The sequence below is a fragment of the Chenopodium quinoa genome, unplaced genomic scaffold, assembly GCF_001683475.1.
Source record: "Chenopodium quinoa cultivar QQ74 unplaced genomic scaffold, ASM168347v1, whole genome shotgun sequence".
NCBI lineage: Eukaryota > Viridiplantae > Streptophyta > Magnoliopsida > Caryophyllales > Amaranthaceae > Chenopodium > Chenopodium quinoa.
This window is the reverse complement of record NW_018744626.1, coordinates 3357444-3376292: the sequence shown is the minus strand read 5'-3', so window position 1 is coordinate 3376292 and position 18849 is coordinate 3357444. Positions and strand designations below refer to the sequence as shown.

The following is an 18849-nucleotide window of genomic DNA, read 5'->3' as shown; positions in this document are numbered from 1 at the left end:
ACATTAAACTAGTTATTGACAGGCCACACACAAATTTAAGACGGATGTCTCTTAAAGTATTACTTATTACCTCCGCTTTTTTAGTTGACGTGCATTTCTTTTTAGGAAGTTTTTTTAGTTGACACATTTTCTTTTGGGGTAATTTTTTTTACCTTATATTTACAAGCTACTCCACTTGCTTTATTATTATCTCTCTCCTCTCCTTCATATGTATGGCTAAATTGATTGCGTTAACTAAATAGAAACAGAGAAAATATTATTTTGGGATTAATAATTAAAATGTTGTTTTATTTATTGAAGTCTAGAAAAGGTAGTATTATTATTCTTGAAAATTTTTCCAAACATTTTTTTTTTAATTTTATGAAATTATTGAAACATAACAACATAGAAAACACTAAATATATTAATATAATAACACAAACTTTCATATGTGGTTGACCACAGTCTGGCTTGCCACTTTCTTTTTTTATTTTTTTTTTCTTTTTTTTTTGGGAAAGAAATGGACAGAGGGTTATTTCATTATTTGGTTAGGGCCTCAGGGGTTTGCTCACTCAGTCATGACTTACTCAGTCAATTAGGGGGAACTCGATTGGTCAGGGGTTACTCAACTAGTCATACATTACTCAGTCGGTCAGGGGCTATGCGCGTGTTAGCTAATCACACACAAATGTTGCTAATATAATAAACGTTCATAAGATACAGAAGGAGTGATTAATTTGAAATTAGATCTAATTATCATTTTAAATATTTTTTGTTGTGTAAATATTATTTACATTTATCTAAATGTTTAATTATCATTATGAGTAGTCAATATCTTTAATTTTTCAATTAAGGGCTTGTTCTGTTCATTTTATTTACACTTATTTTAAGAGAGATAAGTTCAAGGAAAAATAAGTTCTGATAAGGGTTATTCAAGTTTTAATTACAATTAAAACAAGTTTGTTAACTTATTTCAGGATAGATAAGTTTAGGAAAAATAAGTTCTGATAAGGGTTATTCAAGTTTTAATTACAATTAAAACAAGTTTTAATTACAATTAAAACAAGTTTTAATAAGTTCACTTAGATTAAGATAGTATAGAAATAGTCATAAATTATTGTTGGATTCACCTAATGTGTATTTTCTAATTTCATAATTTTAGCTAATACATAATTAAAGTTGACGTTTTTTTTTTGAAAGAATTGAAGTGAATAAAATCATATACGTATTATAAGTTTTGAAGACGGTAGGAAGTCAAAATAAAAACAACAAAAGCAAAACAGATATAGTACATGATAATGATGCCACAATTATAGTAAATGCCTCAATCTATATTACTACATTCGGTCCAAATTAATCATAATTTTGGGATATTATTTATGAGATACGGAGTATAAAATATTTCAAAGTTACGAGTAATTTGGACCGGAGATAGTATGTTGATTGTTGAAGTATTAAGAAGAATTTTCAAACAAGTTTAGATATCACGTGTTACTTTTCACTTTTGGTTGATTTTATAAACTAGGAATGTACTTGTAGAGTTGTAGACTTGTAGTTCAAAATTCAATAACTAAAAAAACAAAAATTCAAAAATGTTAAAAAGTTAAGATATTTGGTACTTGTAGACTTGAATTCAAAATTCAATTACTAAAAGCAAAGACCATTTCATATTTGATAAATGAAAAATTAGATGTTCTATCTATATACTCCCTCCGTTTTTAAATACTTGCTCCATTTCTTCATGCGTGGATGAGTTTTAGGAGAAATTGGAGACAATTATAATATATGGAGCCAGGGGCGATGCCAGGATTTTAAAGCTATAGGGCCCGACTAAAACTTTAATAAAAAAATTAATGTGAAAACGGGCTTATCCTAGGATCTAATTAAAAGTTTAAAACCCCAAACAATGGGATTCAAACCACTGCGGCAATTGTTAAATACAACTTAAGTTATAACAAGAATATTACTACTCCCTTTGTGTTTTAATAAGTGTTTTTACTATTCACATAATGGTTTTGAACTTTTGACTTAATTAATTTACCAATATATAAAAAAACAAATGTCATTGTATAATACATCGTTAGATTCGTTATAATATATACTTTCATGATATCAACTTTTCTATAATTTTACAATATATAATAACATAAATTAATGGTCAAACTTGTGCCTCGACGTGTTTGGTCAAATTGTAAACTTATTAAAAACACGAAGGGAGTACATCTGTTTCATATTATTTGCAACGATTAGACATTTTTTCTCGATGCTTTATGTCAAATGCAAATAATATGAAACGGAAATAATATTTATTCGAAAACTTATAGGGGCCAGCAGTTAAGATTAAAGGCCACGAAATTGGTCCATGGGGGTCGGGCCTCCACCCACCCCCCATGTAGCTTCGCCCTTGTATGGAGCCATGGAGGTAGTGGGGTAAGTGGAAGAATAAAAAATTGTAAGAAGCAAAAGTAGTGGAGATGATTGAAGGAGAGAAAATATGTGATGGGTCCTCTAGGTGAGAGAAATTAGTTAAATATTGTAAAAACTTTCCAAATAAGGAAAAGAAGCAAGTATTTAAAAACGACAGAAAAAAAAATGGAGCAAGTATTAAAGAACGGAGGGAGTAATACTACACGTCGCATAAATAATGAAATTAAAATACTAATGCGACAATAACATTAATTTTTCTATAGATGTTCATAGAACAATAAAGATATCTAAACCAAATACTCGGTTGGTCTATTAGCTAGCTTTGATAGACTTTATTTCATTCAATCTTTTACAACGTTAAAAAAAAAATTATCCTTACTTTTTCAAAAAAAATAAATAAATAAATAAAACGTTGACGTTTTTTTTTTTTTTTTTGGAATGTTGTAATGTTATCTACTTATCTCCCACAAGGCCACAACTTCTTTTTTTTATTTGTATTTTTGTTTTAAATATATCTTGTTCTTTTTTTTGAGGAATGTGTTTGAATATATCTCCCACAAGTTCATCTACACCTTTTAATTTACGTTTGGTCCTTTTGTTTATTTTAAATTAATTATGAAAAAATACTTATTTTGTAAAGTTGATACATTAACAAATAAATAGTAAATGTTCCATACTGAACAATATGCTAGATAAATAAATAAAAGAGTGTATAGCTTAGTCCAAACCTCCAAACTTTTTTTTTTTATCCTTGATGACATTGACCGTTCATTAAAAATTAAATGTTACAATAATTGTGCAAGAAATAGTAATGTGACAACATTGTTAAATAAAATCTACTGTAAAAAACATTAACAGAAAATTTAGTGCATGCTTTGAAAATCGATAGCCAGCCAAATTACACGGTTACACCTCTACATTGAGAGATAAGAAAAGATATTCATTTTTTTTTTTTTTTTTTTTGACGAGATATTCATTTTGTTTTAATTAAACGGAAAGGAAGATATTTTTTTTTTATTTTTTTATTTTTGAATACAGAAAGAGGGAAGGATATTCATAGAAAACAATTTAATGGTAATTATAAAATGTGACAAAGCTAATTGACTAAGTCATCATTTTCATAAATCTCAACAACAACAAAGATTAAAAACAGTGATAACTTTAACCAAGTCATTTTATCTCCATCTTCTTCGGTTATAAAGACTGTTTCATATCACACACACAAAAAAAACAACAAATTATATCATTGATTTTGTTTCCAGAAACTCTCTTCTCCTTGTATTTTTAAACTTTTGTAAGGCCTGTAAGGAGGTTTGGTAAAATGACCCTTAAGAGTGGCACCAACCAAGCGTGCGCCGCGTGCAAACACCAGCGGCGGAAGTGTGCACCGACGTGTGTTCTTGCCCCCTACTTCCCTGCTGATCAGCATAAGGTGTTTCTGAATGTTCACAAACTCTTTGGAGTTAAGAAAATTCAGAAACTACTACATGAGCTACCCCCAAGCATACATGGTGAAGCAATGACCTCTATCATTTACCAAGCAAATATGCGGGATCGTGACCCGGTGCATGGATGTCTTGGAGTGATTTATGCTTTGGAAAATCAATATTGGCAGTGTGTGGCAGAGCTTTTTGATGTCCAGTACATGCTTAATGTATTCCGCCAGCAACATGAAGAGCAGCAACAGATGCCATCAGATGGTTTTCCGAATGAAGACTTTGATGGGGCGTCACAAATACAACTGGGGTTGGCGAATATGGTGCCAATTTCCCAGAGTCACTCGTTCTCGAGCAGTAGTAGTCCTTGTAATCCTACTTTTCTTGACGTCAAAGAAACACTGGTGAACTCCTTGTGGAACCAACAAGGAGAAGTTAATGATTGTAAGAACAGTGAGGATGAGAAAATAATGCCTGCACAGTCAAAGTTGGTGGTCACTCCAGAACCACGGGCTGTTCAGAAGGAATCCTTTCAGGATTACGACAACATGCATCCGTATTTTGACACCATTGATGACAGACAATCATATGTTGACACTAAGGAAGCATATGAATCAAGGTATATAACAAATTACATACTGTATAATATAATACATATAACATTCATATGTTAATGAAAAAAAATGCTAGAAACATTGCATATAGAATAGGAAAGAACAGAATGGCAAAATCTATGCCAGCAGATGAAAGAACTCTTTTCGTTTTTACTTTTCCAGCTAATATCTTTTGCTGAATGTGTATACGCAGAAATTGCAGATCAAAATCATCGGCAAAAACAACAGCAAAGTGCAACCAGCGTTTTGCTAAGAAAAAATTTATGAGAGCTGCTATCATCTAATGATATTGATAAGCACAATTTTGAACTGAGAACATTTTTTTGAGTCTTTTTCTTCTATAGTCGGGTAAATTTTTCGCAATTCTTTATTCAGTTCACACTTGTTATAATGTGTATGATAAAACTATACTCATTACATAAGCAATAATAAAATGAAATGAAAAGAGTTTATGGCCTTTATGCTGAAAGTGTTATCTTCTACTTCCTCCTCATCTAGCAAATTAAGATATGGTCGCTCTTTGCAAGGATATAATATAACAACACCATAGTCATAAATTTTTTGGTAGTCAGCATATAGTAAACCATTCTACATTACTGTCATTCATACAGAAAGAATTTTGTTATTATAGTCGTTGAACATGATATTATTCATTGGGGATCATCCTAATATCTGATGTCCCATGAACTCTCAATGTACTAATGAAGATAAGAAGTGTACTTACGACGTGTAACTAAGATACTTCAAGGAAGCATGACCTATCATTATTTAAAAAAGATGTCGCCTATTCTATTTCCTCAAAACTAGACGGCTAGACATGTGCTCTAATTGTCTAACCAACTGAATGTGTCAAAATTGGTTGAATCATACATAACATACTATTTACAAGGTTGTTTATGCATTTACCCATTTTCCGTCTTGTATTTAGGGTAAATATCATAGAAGCCGAGTGTTGTAAGATCCACAAAATGGACACTTGTGATGAAGCCAGTGGTAGGCAGCAGTTCCTTTCTTCTCACAATCATTGCATAATATGGCCTGAAGATTTTTTAAGTTAATTATAACTACACAGAGTATTAATCCAGATGGACTAGTCAAAGATTGCACAAACCTGAGTTCGGCCTACATACTCCTCTGGTATGTTCTCTTCAGCTAAAAGTGCATCCAACATTCCAAATAACACCTGCATAACATCCCATTTTAAAAATAAAAATAAACAGAATTTACATCACTAATTTTTTATAATTTCAAAATCGACTTACGTCTTCAGCAAACTTAACTAATTTTTTTTGACAAATTCAAATTCCATTGCAAAAAAATAATTGCTTAGGAGAGACATATACAAAGCGAAATGTTGAGTGTGGCCAATGTGCTGGTAAAGAGTATGTGCACACACATTCTAAAAGCTTCAAAATAAATCAAAGCAAGAAAGGTTAATGCTTGTTCATGATATATTCGAATTAATCTCCTCCCTTTGTTCTTTTGTTATCTTCTACTTTCCATTTTGAATTTTTTTAGGCCAAAATTGAATTCAGCAGCACCAACTACTACAACTTGGGTGCACCTAATAGCACGATTTTTAGTGGGTGTAGCCCACATAATGAACTAAACTTGGGTGTATGAAACACATAAACGACACTGGAGGTGAAATAAAATACAAAACTATATCCTCTAATCTAAGTTATTTTTCCAACCTAAGCCCATAGAATTCATGAAATGACATAGGTCATCAAATGAGAAATAGAATAGTAGATTATGTCATTTCATCTATGCCATCCATTGCAACAAATCTGTATTTTGTGTTGTGGCTACACCCAAGCTCATAGTTCATGGTGTGGGTTGCACCTTTTTTTTTAAAATTTTTTTAAAAAACGGTAAGATACGCACTGGGGGGTGAATGGGTGGTCACACCTGGGGGAGATGGAGGGACTAACCTTGTAATTTTGTATTTTACCCCCCTCTCTCTTCCCTTTTCCCACTACTAAAAAAAAAAGCGTGTCAACCTCTATGGTGCAATAATAAAGAACGGTGGAAGTAATTAATAATACTAATGTCTCTAAAATTTCTCTTCCTTCCCAAAAAGTCAAATTAGGGAACCATTTTCCACCAATATTTTCAAATTGCTATAGTAAATAAGAAGGGAATACAAGGTTGTATCATGCAAGAGATTACTTTAAAGTTGGAAGCAACTAGAGAAATGACTCGTGAACTTTTTAGAACATTATAGCTATAATAATGATAAAGGAATTTCCATCATCTTCTAACCATTTCTTTCATTCACGATCTTTAACTAGGGCATTCATTCACAAGCATGGACATTAGAAGCCATACTCAAACTACAAGCCTTTGTACATATTATTCCTCTTTGTATACCATCCATCATTCCACTCAATTTACTAATCCACTTTGCACAACTCCGATATGAGGTTTTATCTTTTAAATAGTGAGTGTTAATATTGTATGATTTAACCCCTAATATTTCAGGGTTCTTGTCCTCTCATATACTATCATATAATGGATTTCCGGGTACTTGTCATTCATGGGTTTTTTTGCCTCTATTTGAGGAGGAATTTTTAAACATTAAACAGTGCATAGCCATCACATACTCTCATCCATAGGGTTCTTGTACTCTCATATACTATCATATAATGGATTTCCGGGTGCTTGTCATCCAAGGGGTTTTTTCCCCCTCTATTTTAGGAGTTTTCGGAATTATTAAACATAAAAAACAGTGCATAGCCATCAGCTTTTTATAAAATCAACTAACAAGGCGTCAAGGCGTTCTAGTGTCCTGAATTTCACAAGGGCGTGTTAGCTATATGTTACAATAAATATTGATTATACCCCGCATCATACACCAGTGACCAGTGTTATGTTTGTCAACATCGCTCCAAGTCCTTGACAGATCACAAAGCTTTTTGAGGGTAAAAATATTGAAGATTTTTTTTTTACCCCTTGTATTTTCTCTAGTCTAACTAGCCTGATTTCACTTTCGCACTTTACTTTGCCTTCTTAACTGATTTTTATTCATCACTTTCACAAACAGTTTTGAATGATGGTTCATGTTAGCCAAATCCTCCTGGGATTGTGGCTTTGTTGGTGTTGTTAAAATTAAGCCCCTTGAAAGCTTCAGTAACCCCATCTTGCAATTATTCCAATTTTTTAATCAGAATCATCTTCCTATTCCCTAATTTCAGTGCTTCTAAGCTATGTTATCTCATACCAGTTACTAGTTTAAGTTGATGCGGACATTAGTTTCCTAAATATTACCTTTTACTCCAAAAGAGAACAAATATGAAATATGAGAAACTAAGATGGGCAGATTATTCATAAATAGCAACAATAAAAACAAAAGATTTATTAAGCATTAAAGCATATCTCAATCAACAAACTGACGAAAATTTCTAGGCTATGATGTTGCAGAAGTGATTAGAAGATTTAGGTTTAAAAAAAAGGTGGAAGTAATCTACTTAAGTTTAAAAGCTAAACAACTAAAGCTATTAATTGTTAAAGAAAATTACAAACCTGCATGTCACCGAGCGACTTGCTGCATACTGGACATGTGTAGCGTGTGCAAGTGTACTCCTGCACACCAGGTGAAATAATTCAGAATTTGTAACATTTTGGACAAATAAAACTATCAAAGGGTCATGGCATATTTACAGATTTTGGTGCCTCAAATGAAATGTTTTTAGAGTTTACAACTTAGAGTCTTAGAAGAATGAAAGTGTATAGAAATATGTCACTCTTGCATTTTACAGAAACTCTATAGCAGGGCATGTTCAACACTTAAAACATAAACAGTTCTGTTAAAATATAACTGTACCATTAATTTACCAACTTATATGCAAAACTGCAAAGGTATTCTACATATATTATGCAAATAAAAGAACAAATCAACAAACACTTAATATGTTTTGCATGAAAAAACAGGTTTTGGCTATTTTACTACTCCGTATGATTTATTATTCTAACAGACTACAGGGCAGGCATTTTATGTTAATAATGAAAATTTTAAAAACTACTATTCTTTTGTTCAGCTTGAATGTACAAATGTACAATGTGTTTTGTCACTTTCCACTAACCTTTTTGACTTTTTGTTTTTCTTATACATTGGCTAGAGTAGCTACATCAAAATTTCAATCCCGTTTTTTACTTTTAATATGTGTGCGACTGTGCATAAGCCTAATAAGAAGTTTATTTGAGGAAAAGAGAGGGTATCATTATATCATAAATTTGATAAATTTACTTATTATAAATTTATTGTTGGCATTCAAATTGAGGTATTCTTTATGAGTGTCCTTTTAAAAAATCATCTTAATTGTCTACATGAACCAAAAGGAGCACAAAGGAGGCTTTTCAATACCTCAAAGCATGATGAGTGCATCAAATGACCACACGCAAGGGCTTTTACTGGATCACTTGAAGTAAACATGTCCTCATGGCATATAGGGCACTTATCCTCAATACACTTCTCCCTGCATACATGTGAGGACGAAAGAGACCGGTTCATGCATGCATTACATTTCATGCAATGGAAGTAGTCAATCCCCAATCCTTTTCCAAGTCGGCATAAGTTACAATAGGGGCAGTGATAGATCTCCCTGTCTAATAAATTTTGTTAGAGACATCAGAGACCACAGGTTTTTAATAATAAAGTCATAGAGTTCTCCCCGGTAAATTAACCTGTTGTCGTCAAATAATCGACAAATCTTGCAATAGTGTCTTGCCATAGAAAACTTGTTACAGGAAGGAATCTGGCAAGTGGGTCCAATCGGTTGAATTTCTAAGCACATCATGCACATCATTTGGGTAGTGGATTTCCTGCAGAAGAGCTCACTAATTGAGGAAAGGACGACTTTTTCATTAACATGTGAAGGACAAAAATTATTACAAATTACCTATCCATCTGGTGATCAGAAACCTCATCATCATGGCAGCGTCTGCAAGTGAAAATCTGGTTGCAACAAGCTGCGACAAGCTTGCAATTTTGCTTGTAGTGTTTGCAACCAAATACAGAGCCTCCTGTGTCTCTATATGAGGGAAATTGACCTGGAAGCCTTCCAGACTCACTTGTAATCAAGCCATTTGAATCAGGCAGTGATTGTGCAACCCAATGGCTAAAGAATGACAGAGAACAAGCATGAATTAGAGGCCACTAATAATTTAGATTTAGAGATGCAATGAGGTCAATAACTTAAGAAAGCCTACTATGAGAATGCAAGAAAAATACTATGTTAGCTTAAAGAGAAATCACAAGAGTAGATTTTAATTTACACAAAATATCAACACTATATATCTTTTTTGTCACTATACAGGTCTTCATTTTAACCCTCTTTATCCTTCAAACAACCAAACTTGGGTTGAAAACGGAGATTATGAACAGTAGATACAAAGACAAATGGCAAGAAAATGTGTGGGGAGGGAGACTGAGAAAGTTCAAAAGGAAAGGGTGAAGTTTTTTGGGACATTTTATTGTGGAAGAATGAGATCTATTTAACAAAACCAAGCCATGCTAGAAATATAATTTGTGCGGGGTACGTTAAAAATGGCTCCAAGTAAGATTTTTGAGGATACCAAAAATCTAATGTCCTTCCTATGGGTGTGAGTACTGGATCACTGGAATACTCATAATCCAAGTAAAGGTACAAATTAAACCTGACTATAAGAAGGTTCTTTTCAGATATTGAAGTTTGTACAATCTCAGATAAGTGTTCAATGTTCATTGAAGCAATGTAGGTATCACATACAAGGGCCATGATATTAAGAATTCAGAACCAGGGCCTAATAGGACAAGAGAATCATACATAATTTACAACCAAAAGAGGATAAAGGCGACTAATTGAAACAAGATAAAGTTGTATTAAATATGTCACTGCATGGTTTAGATGAATTCTTGTGAGCTCATCCCTTGAAAAAGCGTAAGAGGGAATAAAAAGAGAAAAGTGAAGGAATGAAATAAAGCCAACCTTGTCCTCAAGTCCTGCATTATTCGTGTTTTTTCTTGCAGATCCAAAGAAGAGTCCTGTGACACCTTTCTTATTGCCGCCTCTAGTTCACTTACTGAATTATTGAGATTTCCTTCTCTCTTGTGTTTCTCCGTTTCACCAAAGAGAATTATATTTTCAGAAGACTTGTGCTTCTTGTTTTCTTTATCAAGACCTTCCATTTTCTTAACCATGTTGATAGTGCTGGCCTCGTCGTAAGGAAACTTCACATTTCCAATTTTGGAGTTTTTCCCTCGGTCAGAAACACCCATAGATGAATGCTTCGTGACAAGATCTAGGGAGCCCATTGCTGATGAACCAGGAATTTCTGGTTTCTCTACCTCAGCACAAACATAGCTCTCCATTCCTTCCCACCATTCCCCTAACCACTCATCAAACTTTGTATATTTTGTAGCTTTGCGCCAGTAGTTCATCATAGCCTGTTGCTCTTCCGATGTTAAGCAGGCCATAAGCCACACTATCATTTTTTGCAAAATCTCTGCCCGTGTTCTTCCAAGCATGTACCCTACAATTTTTTCCTGTTCTTCAGTGGAGAAATACTCTCTAAATAAAGGCCAAAGTTCAATCTCTTCCCGATGAATGTGATCATTTAATATCCTCTCCAGCAATTTGCAGCTATCTTGGAGTTTTAAACACAATTGATGATACTCTACACACGCTGGACCTACTTCATTGATACTAGAACCAGAAAGTGTATTATACAATTCAGACATCTGATCCAAAATTTCTGAAACTCTATTAAAGCAATCATCTTCCAGTTTGTGGTCAAGTGAATAAGACTGAGTAAGATTTTGGACCTTTTGCTTAGCCTCCAGAGCTGGAAATGCCACCTGATCCTCGGTTTCACTATGAAGCTCATACAAAGATCGTACTAGACGGAAGTGTCGATTAAACTCCACAAAAAATTCTAGGTTTTTAGATAGCTTATTCGAGTCAAGAACTAGGGACTCAAGGTCTTTTTTAATAGCTTTGTGGAAATAATAGATGTGGTCCATTGGCCGTGGTTCTCGGTGATTAACAGAAACTGCTTCAAGGGGAGATCCAGAAATGTTATACACCTGATTTAAAGCTCGTGAAGAAAACACAAGAAAATTAATGCCACTAGAGTACAATGTCCCATGCTTCTCAGTTCGCTGGAAAGACTTGCTTAAAGCATGGGGAAAGAAGTTGGAGCTGTTAACAGAGATATGATTGGTTGTGGCATGATGTAATTTGTTTTCGGGATCTTCACTCTGTCTAAACTGCTCAAACATGTAAGATACTCTGCTATTGAACATCTCCTGTAAATCTTTTATAGTAAATTTGGCTGAGTAACCTATGCGGATCCACCTATGTAAAAGGGCTGCAAAAGGTTTAGCAAAAAAACCAGATTGCTTAATTCCATGTAAAATACACTTCAACTTATCCTTGGGCAAATGAGAAGAAAACCAAGTAGTCACACACTTTAACAGGCCAAGGGGCAGCATACAAAGACTTCTGAAGATTAATTTCTGTTGGGTTTCATAGTCATAGTTCTTGCTGATGACGGGAAAAACCTGAACAAGCAGTGAGACAGGAACGATCATTGTTTAGTTTCTATTTTCAACTGCTGAAATTCTATATATATTAGTCAGTATAACTTAACAATTTCAGGCATACATGCAGTACAAAAATATTTACCTTTGTTTCTTGGAAAGACAAGTGCTTACTAGTCACCAACACTAGATCCTCCATCTTATTACACATCATCTCAAAAAATCTTGGATTGGCAAAATTAATCTGAGTAGCATTGAATATGATCTTCTGAAATCCTTCAATTTCATTTTTGCAAGGAAATGCTTTATATGAGGACGATGTCGGATGTACAGAGATGTCTTCTAGCAAAGGATAGAAGATTCTTTCCAATGCATCACTGCAAATATAAATTATGTTTTCAAAAAAAAAAGGTCTAATAAGAACTCAAGACGGTAAATAGGTTCCAAATATATTTGAAAGTAGTTACCTATAAAAAATCAGCACATCTGTTAGGAAGTTGATCCGAACAAGCAATGATGACAATCTTGAGGATTCCTCCGATCCTATTTTGTATAATTTGTCCAGAATTTCTTTGAAGTCAGATCTAATGGCAGCATGCCAAAGAAGAAGGCCATCAAATGGGCTATCCTTAAGAATTGACAGCAACTCTGACTGACAACTTTTATCAAAAGAGGTTTTGAGCAGGCTGTCCCTCAAATCATCCACTTCATCAGGACAGTCCTGAGATGATGCGTCATTATTTATGCAACCTCCTGAAGATGGTTGAGTAGTCTTATCAATCCAGGAAATCACCACCTTCAGAGAATGATTTCTATCATTAGAGTCAGAAAGAAGACTTTAAATAGGAGGTACAGTTCAGTGAGAAATATACTTCTTGTAGCATTTTATCTTGGGGCACAATTTTGTTCATGGTATGTTTCAGATCGAATTGTTCTCCTGGAGCAAGAAAACAAGCTAACCACGGAAAAAGGTCCTCCATGAGCACCACAGGGACGCTACACATTAGTTGCCAAAGGAGGAAGCCTTGCTCTTCATCAGAAAATTGGCTTACTAGTAGAGGGAACACCTGCCGTAAGAGTGGTGAGTTACGGTATACAGGTATAGTGGTAAACACAAGCAGAGAAACATCATTATGCAATTACATGAGTGAAAGCAAGCATGCAACTTGAAAAAAAGTTATTTTTATCCAGTCCCATGTTTGGTCTCTCTTCAGGATGAATTTTTTTATTTGGCATCTCGTCAAACCATTTATGACATCAATTCTAAAATCAACAGAAACTTAAAGAGAGAGGAGGCGGGGGAGAACGGTCCATTACAGTACTTAGTGTCCACATAAAATCTAATATATATTGGAATGCCATAGTTAATAACTTAATACTTCTTCCATTCCTTTAATACTACAACATTGTCGGAGTGCACAAGATTTCAAGTAAAGTGACAAAAAAAAAAAAAAAAAGGGAAAGACAATATTACAAACCTGTCTATGTGGTTGCAAACATTAACTAAGGAAACAAGTATTGAAAAATAAGAGTATATTGGATTATTGGTATTTGCAACTTATTTTCTTTGAAAGAGTACGTTGCAATATTTGTAAAAATTCCTATAGAGGTAAATGTAGTAATATTAAAGTATCTGTTGGCTCCATGGCCCAAACCTTGGCCCTTTGTGCTCTAGAAGTTTCCAAAAATACCAAGAAGGTTAGGATTTTGTATCATGCAAAATATTTGAATATTCTAGAGAACAAACTTGAAATTGCAAAATAAAAGCAATCATGTTTTATGAAATTTCTAGAGCATTATAGCTCCAAGAATAATGAAGGAAGATCTTCAACCTTTTAGCCATTGCTTTTAACCACCATCCTTACACAGGTAGAGAAGGGTTGGGTATATGTTCAATATTTTTATAGTGGTTGTTTGAAATATGACTACAATAGTATTTTAATGATAAAACAATATGATTGGTTCATCTTTTCACACTATATTATGGACACAATTAGTCTTTTAATATCTACAATGCAAAGATAGTTTTTAATATGAATGAAACTAAAAAATTGGATAAATAAAAAAAATGTTGATATACTATTTTATACCAAAAATAGAGAAATATACTCTATTACTTGAAGAAAAATAAGTCAATCATATTTTGTCGGGGGGAAAGTCTTTGAGTGTATTTTTATATTGGGGTGTGAAAGTTCGTGAGGATACTCTTCATTATAGTAAGAGAGTGCAAATGTTTTTAGAGTGCGAGTGAGATAATCTGAATTTAGGATTCAAATTGGAAAAAATAGGAGTAGTGTTTGATGGGTTATGGTATACAGGTCCAATGGTAGTAGGTTGTAACTAGAAGAAAGAAGTTTTGGCCTACTGTAGTAAAAATGTTCATTTAGGAAAATCCCTAGGAAATTAGAAGGGTTGACTGTTTAAGTTCCTTTCAGGCCTTTCTGTCTTTTTTTTTTAATTTTTTTTTTTCGCAAAAATTAGGCATTAAGGAACATCCAACAATTCACCCCTCTTGTACTATATCATCCAAATAACAACATTTCTTTCAGTATCCACTTATATAATACAAGTCTAACATAATCTACAAATCCTTCTTATACAACCTTATCTTCTTATCCTTTAGTCCCATTGGCCTCCTTAATTCATAAAAGCGCATTTATTCATTGATATGAGTAACCTCTGATATAAACTATTCATTATACAAGTAACATCAATTAATTAAATTAAAAAGTTTAGTTATGGTTTAACTATTTTAAAAACTAGTGCCTCTCGTTTATAAGAGTACCCATTTCTTCATTGGAGTAACCCATCCATTTGATCATCATTGTAATCTTATTGCTCAAATCATTGTTTTATGTGAAGTGGTCACTAGAAAAGAAAAGATGGATCGACGAATACATCGTATTAAAGAAAAGAATAGAGAGTTAGAGAAATTGGGGGAAAATGAAAGAGAAAAGAAAGGAACATGATGTGCATTTTAAATGAGAACTAAAGAAAACAAATTCACAACTTAAAGCATGATGAGATGATTCATGATGTTTTTATATTTACTTTTTTCTATTCTATATTCGTGGTTTATGGTTTTTTTTTTTAGAAAAAAAATCTATATTAGAGGTGATCATTGGCAGTCGGGTCAAGGACTAAAAAATCAGCCAATTCCTCGGGTAGTGGCGGTTCTAGTATGGGTTCAACCCATACGGGATCCGAAAAAAATCGCAAAGGTTTTTTTAAAAGAAAAACAGGTTAAATACAAAACAAAGTATGAAGTATTTGTGTATGCACAATAGTCTAGTGGTTGAGGTCAATTGTCCGCTTATTCCTCCCCAATTAAATTCAAATTGATGTCTCCCTCAAAATGAACCTGAAACACTTCAAATTGACATATATAGTGCACACCCAAATTATCAGTATAAAACGATTGGAAATACCCACAAGAGCAAATTCCTGAAACCGCCACTATCCTCGGGTCGGGCCAAGCATCGGGTAAAAAATTATGTGCCCAGGCGTGGCTATAAAATCAACTAAAACGCATAAAATCCAATTCCCAAGCCCGCCAAAAATTTTAAAATTTGGGCCAGAAAAATATGCCCAAAATCGGGCCGAACGGGCTCACTTTGATGAGGTAATTATCTTATCAAATATTTTCGTAATTGGAACTACATAAAATTTTAAAAAGACGACATGCAATGAATATAGACTTTTAAAATTGTGTGTTATGAATTTAGATATTTATTGGCATCACATTATATTATTATCCATGTAGTTGTGCAATTAAGGTAAATTTAACAACATAAATAAATTACTAGTACTACCTCCATTTTTAGTTGCAACAAAGAATATTGTATCTCACAAAATACCCCTTTGTTGCTACAAAAAGTTGGAGGTAGTAGTTGAGATTCTGCAGTATAAAAATATAATACATGTTAATATATAGTTAATTTTAAATTAGCTTAAATGTATAAAATTGAAAATGTGAAAGTATCTAAATCATAATCCCATATACTTTTAACAATATAGAATAATATAGAAAGATGAAAGAGGATAAAAGTAATGAAAACATGCTCATTTTAGATGCAATAGGTTAAAAATGAAAGTTTTTTTTTAGACAACGGATATTGTCAAATTTCATACCTGTTGTTCTTCTTTCAACATATGCTGACAAATTGACCCTTGTAGAGTGCTAATGTGAAAGGTAAGTTCTTGAAATTCTTGACATGAATTCTCATGGTTCTCCAAAATGCCATTTAGACGGGAAAAAATTGATTCAAAAATAGAATCAATTATATGGTGTTCTAAGTAATATGTACAAGCAATGTTTTTCACACGTGCATCCAAAGCAAAAAATATAACCTGTTGGAAAATAGTAAATATCAAAAAAGTTTTGAGCTCAAAGACCTTGAAGTACAAAATATTTACAAAATTTTAATAGTATATTCTCGGTAACAAAATCTTTACACTAACAAAACCATATAAATATATAATTGATTCTATTTTTTATTCAATACATTAAACTTATTATAGTATATTATGTAATATGTATTCATTTAATCCAATTTAATAGATGGATTTATCCTTCATCATTTAAATAGACACAGTTTCCACCAATAAGATGTTCTTTTAAATTAAATCTTCTTTTCAATATGAAGCCAATAGGTCAAAATCAGTATTCACAAACAATATTAACAAGCACTATAACATTAAAAATAATTGCAACAAATAATCTTAGCATTATAAAAATTTTTTTGGGCATACAAAACAATTTTGGGATACATGGCAACTAAGTTTTCGATTACGCCACACCTAGCCATTATTTTCCACCTTCATTTTCATGCCAAATGAAAATATCACTATTATCAAGAAACATACGAAAGTCTGACTTTACTACATACACCTTAAACTACTTACAACATTGCAGGATAGAATTTTGGGATATAATAATTGCATCATCATACTTGTAAGTTGCATTAACAAAAAAAAAAAAAAAATGTGTAGGTAAATGGATATATCAATTATAAATTTATAATCACTTCCTAAAATACTGTGCATTAACACACCTCTTACCTATATTTAAGTTATTGAGATTAATTTGTTCGCTTACCTACTCAAATCCCTCTCTCAAATTTTGCTCGCAAATATTATCACCAAACAGCTGAAGTATCATGAAATTATTGAAATCTACCAAGTAATAGCAGATAATTATACATACTTCTCTATCCAAAAAATTTGACTTCAATCAAACAACTTACTCTCCCCACAATTCAATCCAATTAAACAATTTTACCCTAATTTCTTCCCAAATTGCATTGCAATCAAAATCGAGCTAAAATTAGGAAAAAAGAGGGAAAATTAAAAGGTGAATTATACCTCATCTTCAGCAGCGCAGTGATACCTAAACACAGTCCTGAAGAACTCAAGCCTCCGCCGAAGTTCAACCGCCGCCGTTTTCCGGCGACGTTTATCACTCTCGTCGCCGTCGCCGGTGGCGGAGACGGCGTCTTCAGCGATACGCACTAGCTCGCCAAGCTCACCTCTAAACGCTTTATGAAAAAACACCAGAACTCGTATCGGAGAACCGGAGCTCCGGTCGCCGGAAAAGAATTCCGGCGACGGCGAAGAGGAGGATTCATCACCTCCCATGCGCAGTGAAAGAAGAAAGAGAAAGGCATGAAATAGGGAAGGAAGATGTTCATATACTAGTAGCTAGCTACTTAGGAGAGAGAAAATAATAACTTCTACAAAACTTTTTTTAATTTTTGATTATTAATTTTTTGAATTTTAAATTTGTTTTGTTTGTCTTGTTTCTGTTACAGATTTTGCAGATTAATTAAGTTTAAGTCGTAATTAATTAATTAAATTAGGGGTTGTAATTAAAGAGAGAATGAAGACATTAGATGTCGTTTAGTGTTATAATTGTAGGTGATGATGAATGATTAAGACGTGGCTTTATATGACTGCCCGCTGCCCGGAAGTCTACCGTTGACTAATTGTGGCTTTGACACTTTGTTGCGTTGGCGAAATGGTGAATGTTTATTTTAGTAACTACCTAATTTTCTTTTGGGTATGGAGTTAGTTACATGTTTAATAAGAGTACTTGTTAGGTCGAGTTCATTTCACTTTACTTTTGCTCAGATAATTTAGTATGTGGGTGGTTATATCATGTGATAGAGATTATTTAGTTACTAGTTACTCGATCAAGAATTACTTGGTCAGGGGATTCGATCGGGCAGGGATTACTCGGTCGATCATGGATTACTCAGTCATTCAGAAGTTGTTTGGTCAGTGTTTTGGTGTGTCAGTCGGTCACACGATGTGGCTAGTTACACTGAAAATGCGTTGATTTTTGGGCATGTTCACATTTACTGAATTGAGCTAAACTGAACTGAACTGAACTGATTGGGGCTGAACTGAACTGAATTGAGCTGAAATGAATATTTTATGAGAGGAAAATTAAGAGTTGAACTGAACTGATTGGAGTTGAATTGAACTGAACTGATTAGAGCTGAACTGAATTGAACCGAACTGAAATTAAGTAAATGTAAACAGGGCCTTTGTTGAATTGAAATTATTTATACAAACTAAAAAAATTTTTGTTGAACTAAATTTTTTTTACATTGAACTAAAATTATTTCATTTGTCTAAATAAAGTAGGGCAATTGTAAAGAGGAAGCCCCAGTTAATCAATTTGATAAACAAAATTTGTTTATCAAATGGCAAAATGGTAAATGAAACAACATAAATGCCCAACCATCGTGGTATTTTTGAAAATATATCAACAACGGTGGGACTCATATTTACTAAAAAATTGCTAATTTACTTACAATTTTGTCATTTGATTAACAAATTTTGTTTATCATATTGATAAACTTATATT

The 18849-nt window shown here is 33.1% G+C and overlaps 2 protein-coding genes across 3 annotated transcripts; one reads left to right on the top strand and one right to left on the bottom strand.

The window, feature by feature from the left end:
* Window positions 1-3210: 3210 nt before the first annotated feature.
* Window positions 3211-4954, top strand: LOC110700518 (LOB domain-containing protein 27-like). The gene has a single exon (XM_021878063.1). It carries the CDS (start codon window positions 3728-3730, stop codon window positions 4514-4516), a length of 789 nt encoding a protein of 262 aa, XP_021733755.1. The 5' UTR covers window positions 3211-3727; the 3' UTR covers window positions 4517-4954.
* Window positions 4955-5032: 78 nt separating this feature from the next.
* LOC110700517 (zinc finger protein BRUTUS-like At1g18910) lies at window positions 5033-17784 on the bottom strand. Of its 2 annotated transcripts, XM_021878061.1 has the most exons (12): window positions 17343-17782; window positions 16110-16328; window positions 12851-13045; window positions 12446-12774; window positions 12124-12355; window positions 10426-11999; window positions 9358-9576; window positions 9143-9280; window positions 8823-9060; window positions 7982-8041; window positions 5568-5639; window positions 5033-5494 (listed from the first exon to the last, which is right to left on the bottom strand). In XM_021878061.1, the coding sequence occupies exons 1-12, from the start codon at window positions 17613-17615 to the stop codon at window positions 5393-5395; spliced, it is 3651 nt and encodes a 1216-aa protein (XP_021733753.1). In that variant the 5' UTR covers window positions 17616-17782; the 3' UTR covers window positions 5033-5392. The 2 variants fall into 2 exon arrangements, with proteins under 2 accessions (XP_021733753.1, XP_021733754.1); XM_021878062.1 differs by lacking the exons at window positions 5033-5494; window positions 5568-5639; window positions 7982-8041 and having other exon boundaries at window positions 8903-9064; window positions 17343-17784.
* Between the last annotated feature and the right edge of the window lie 1065 nt (window positions 17785-18849).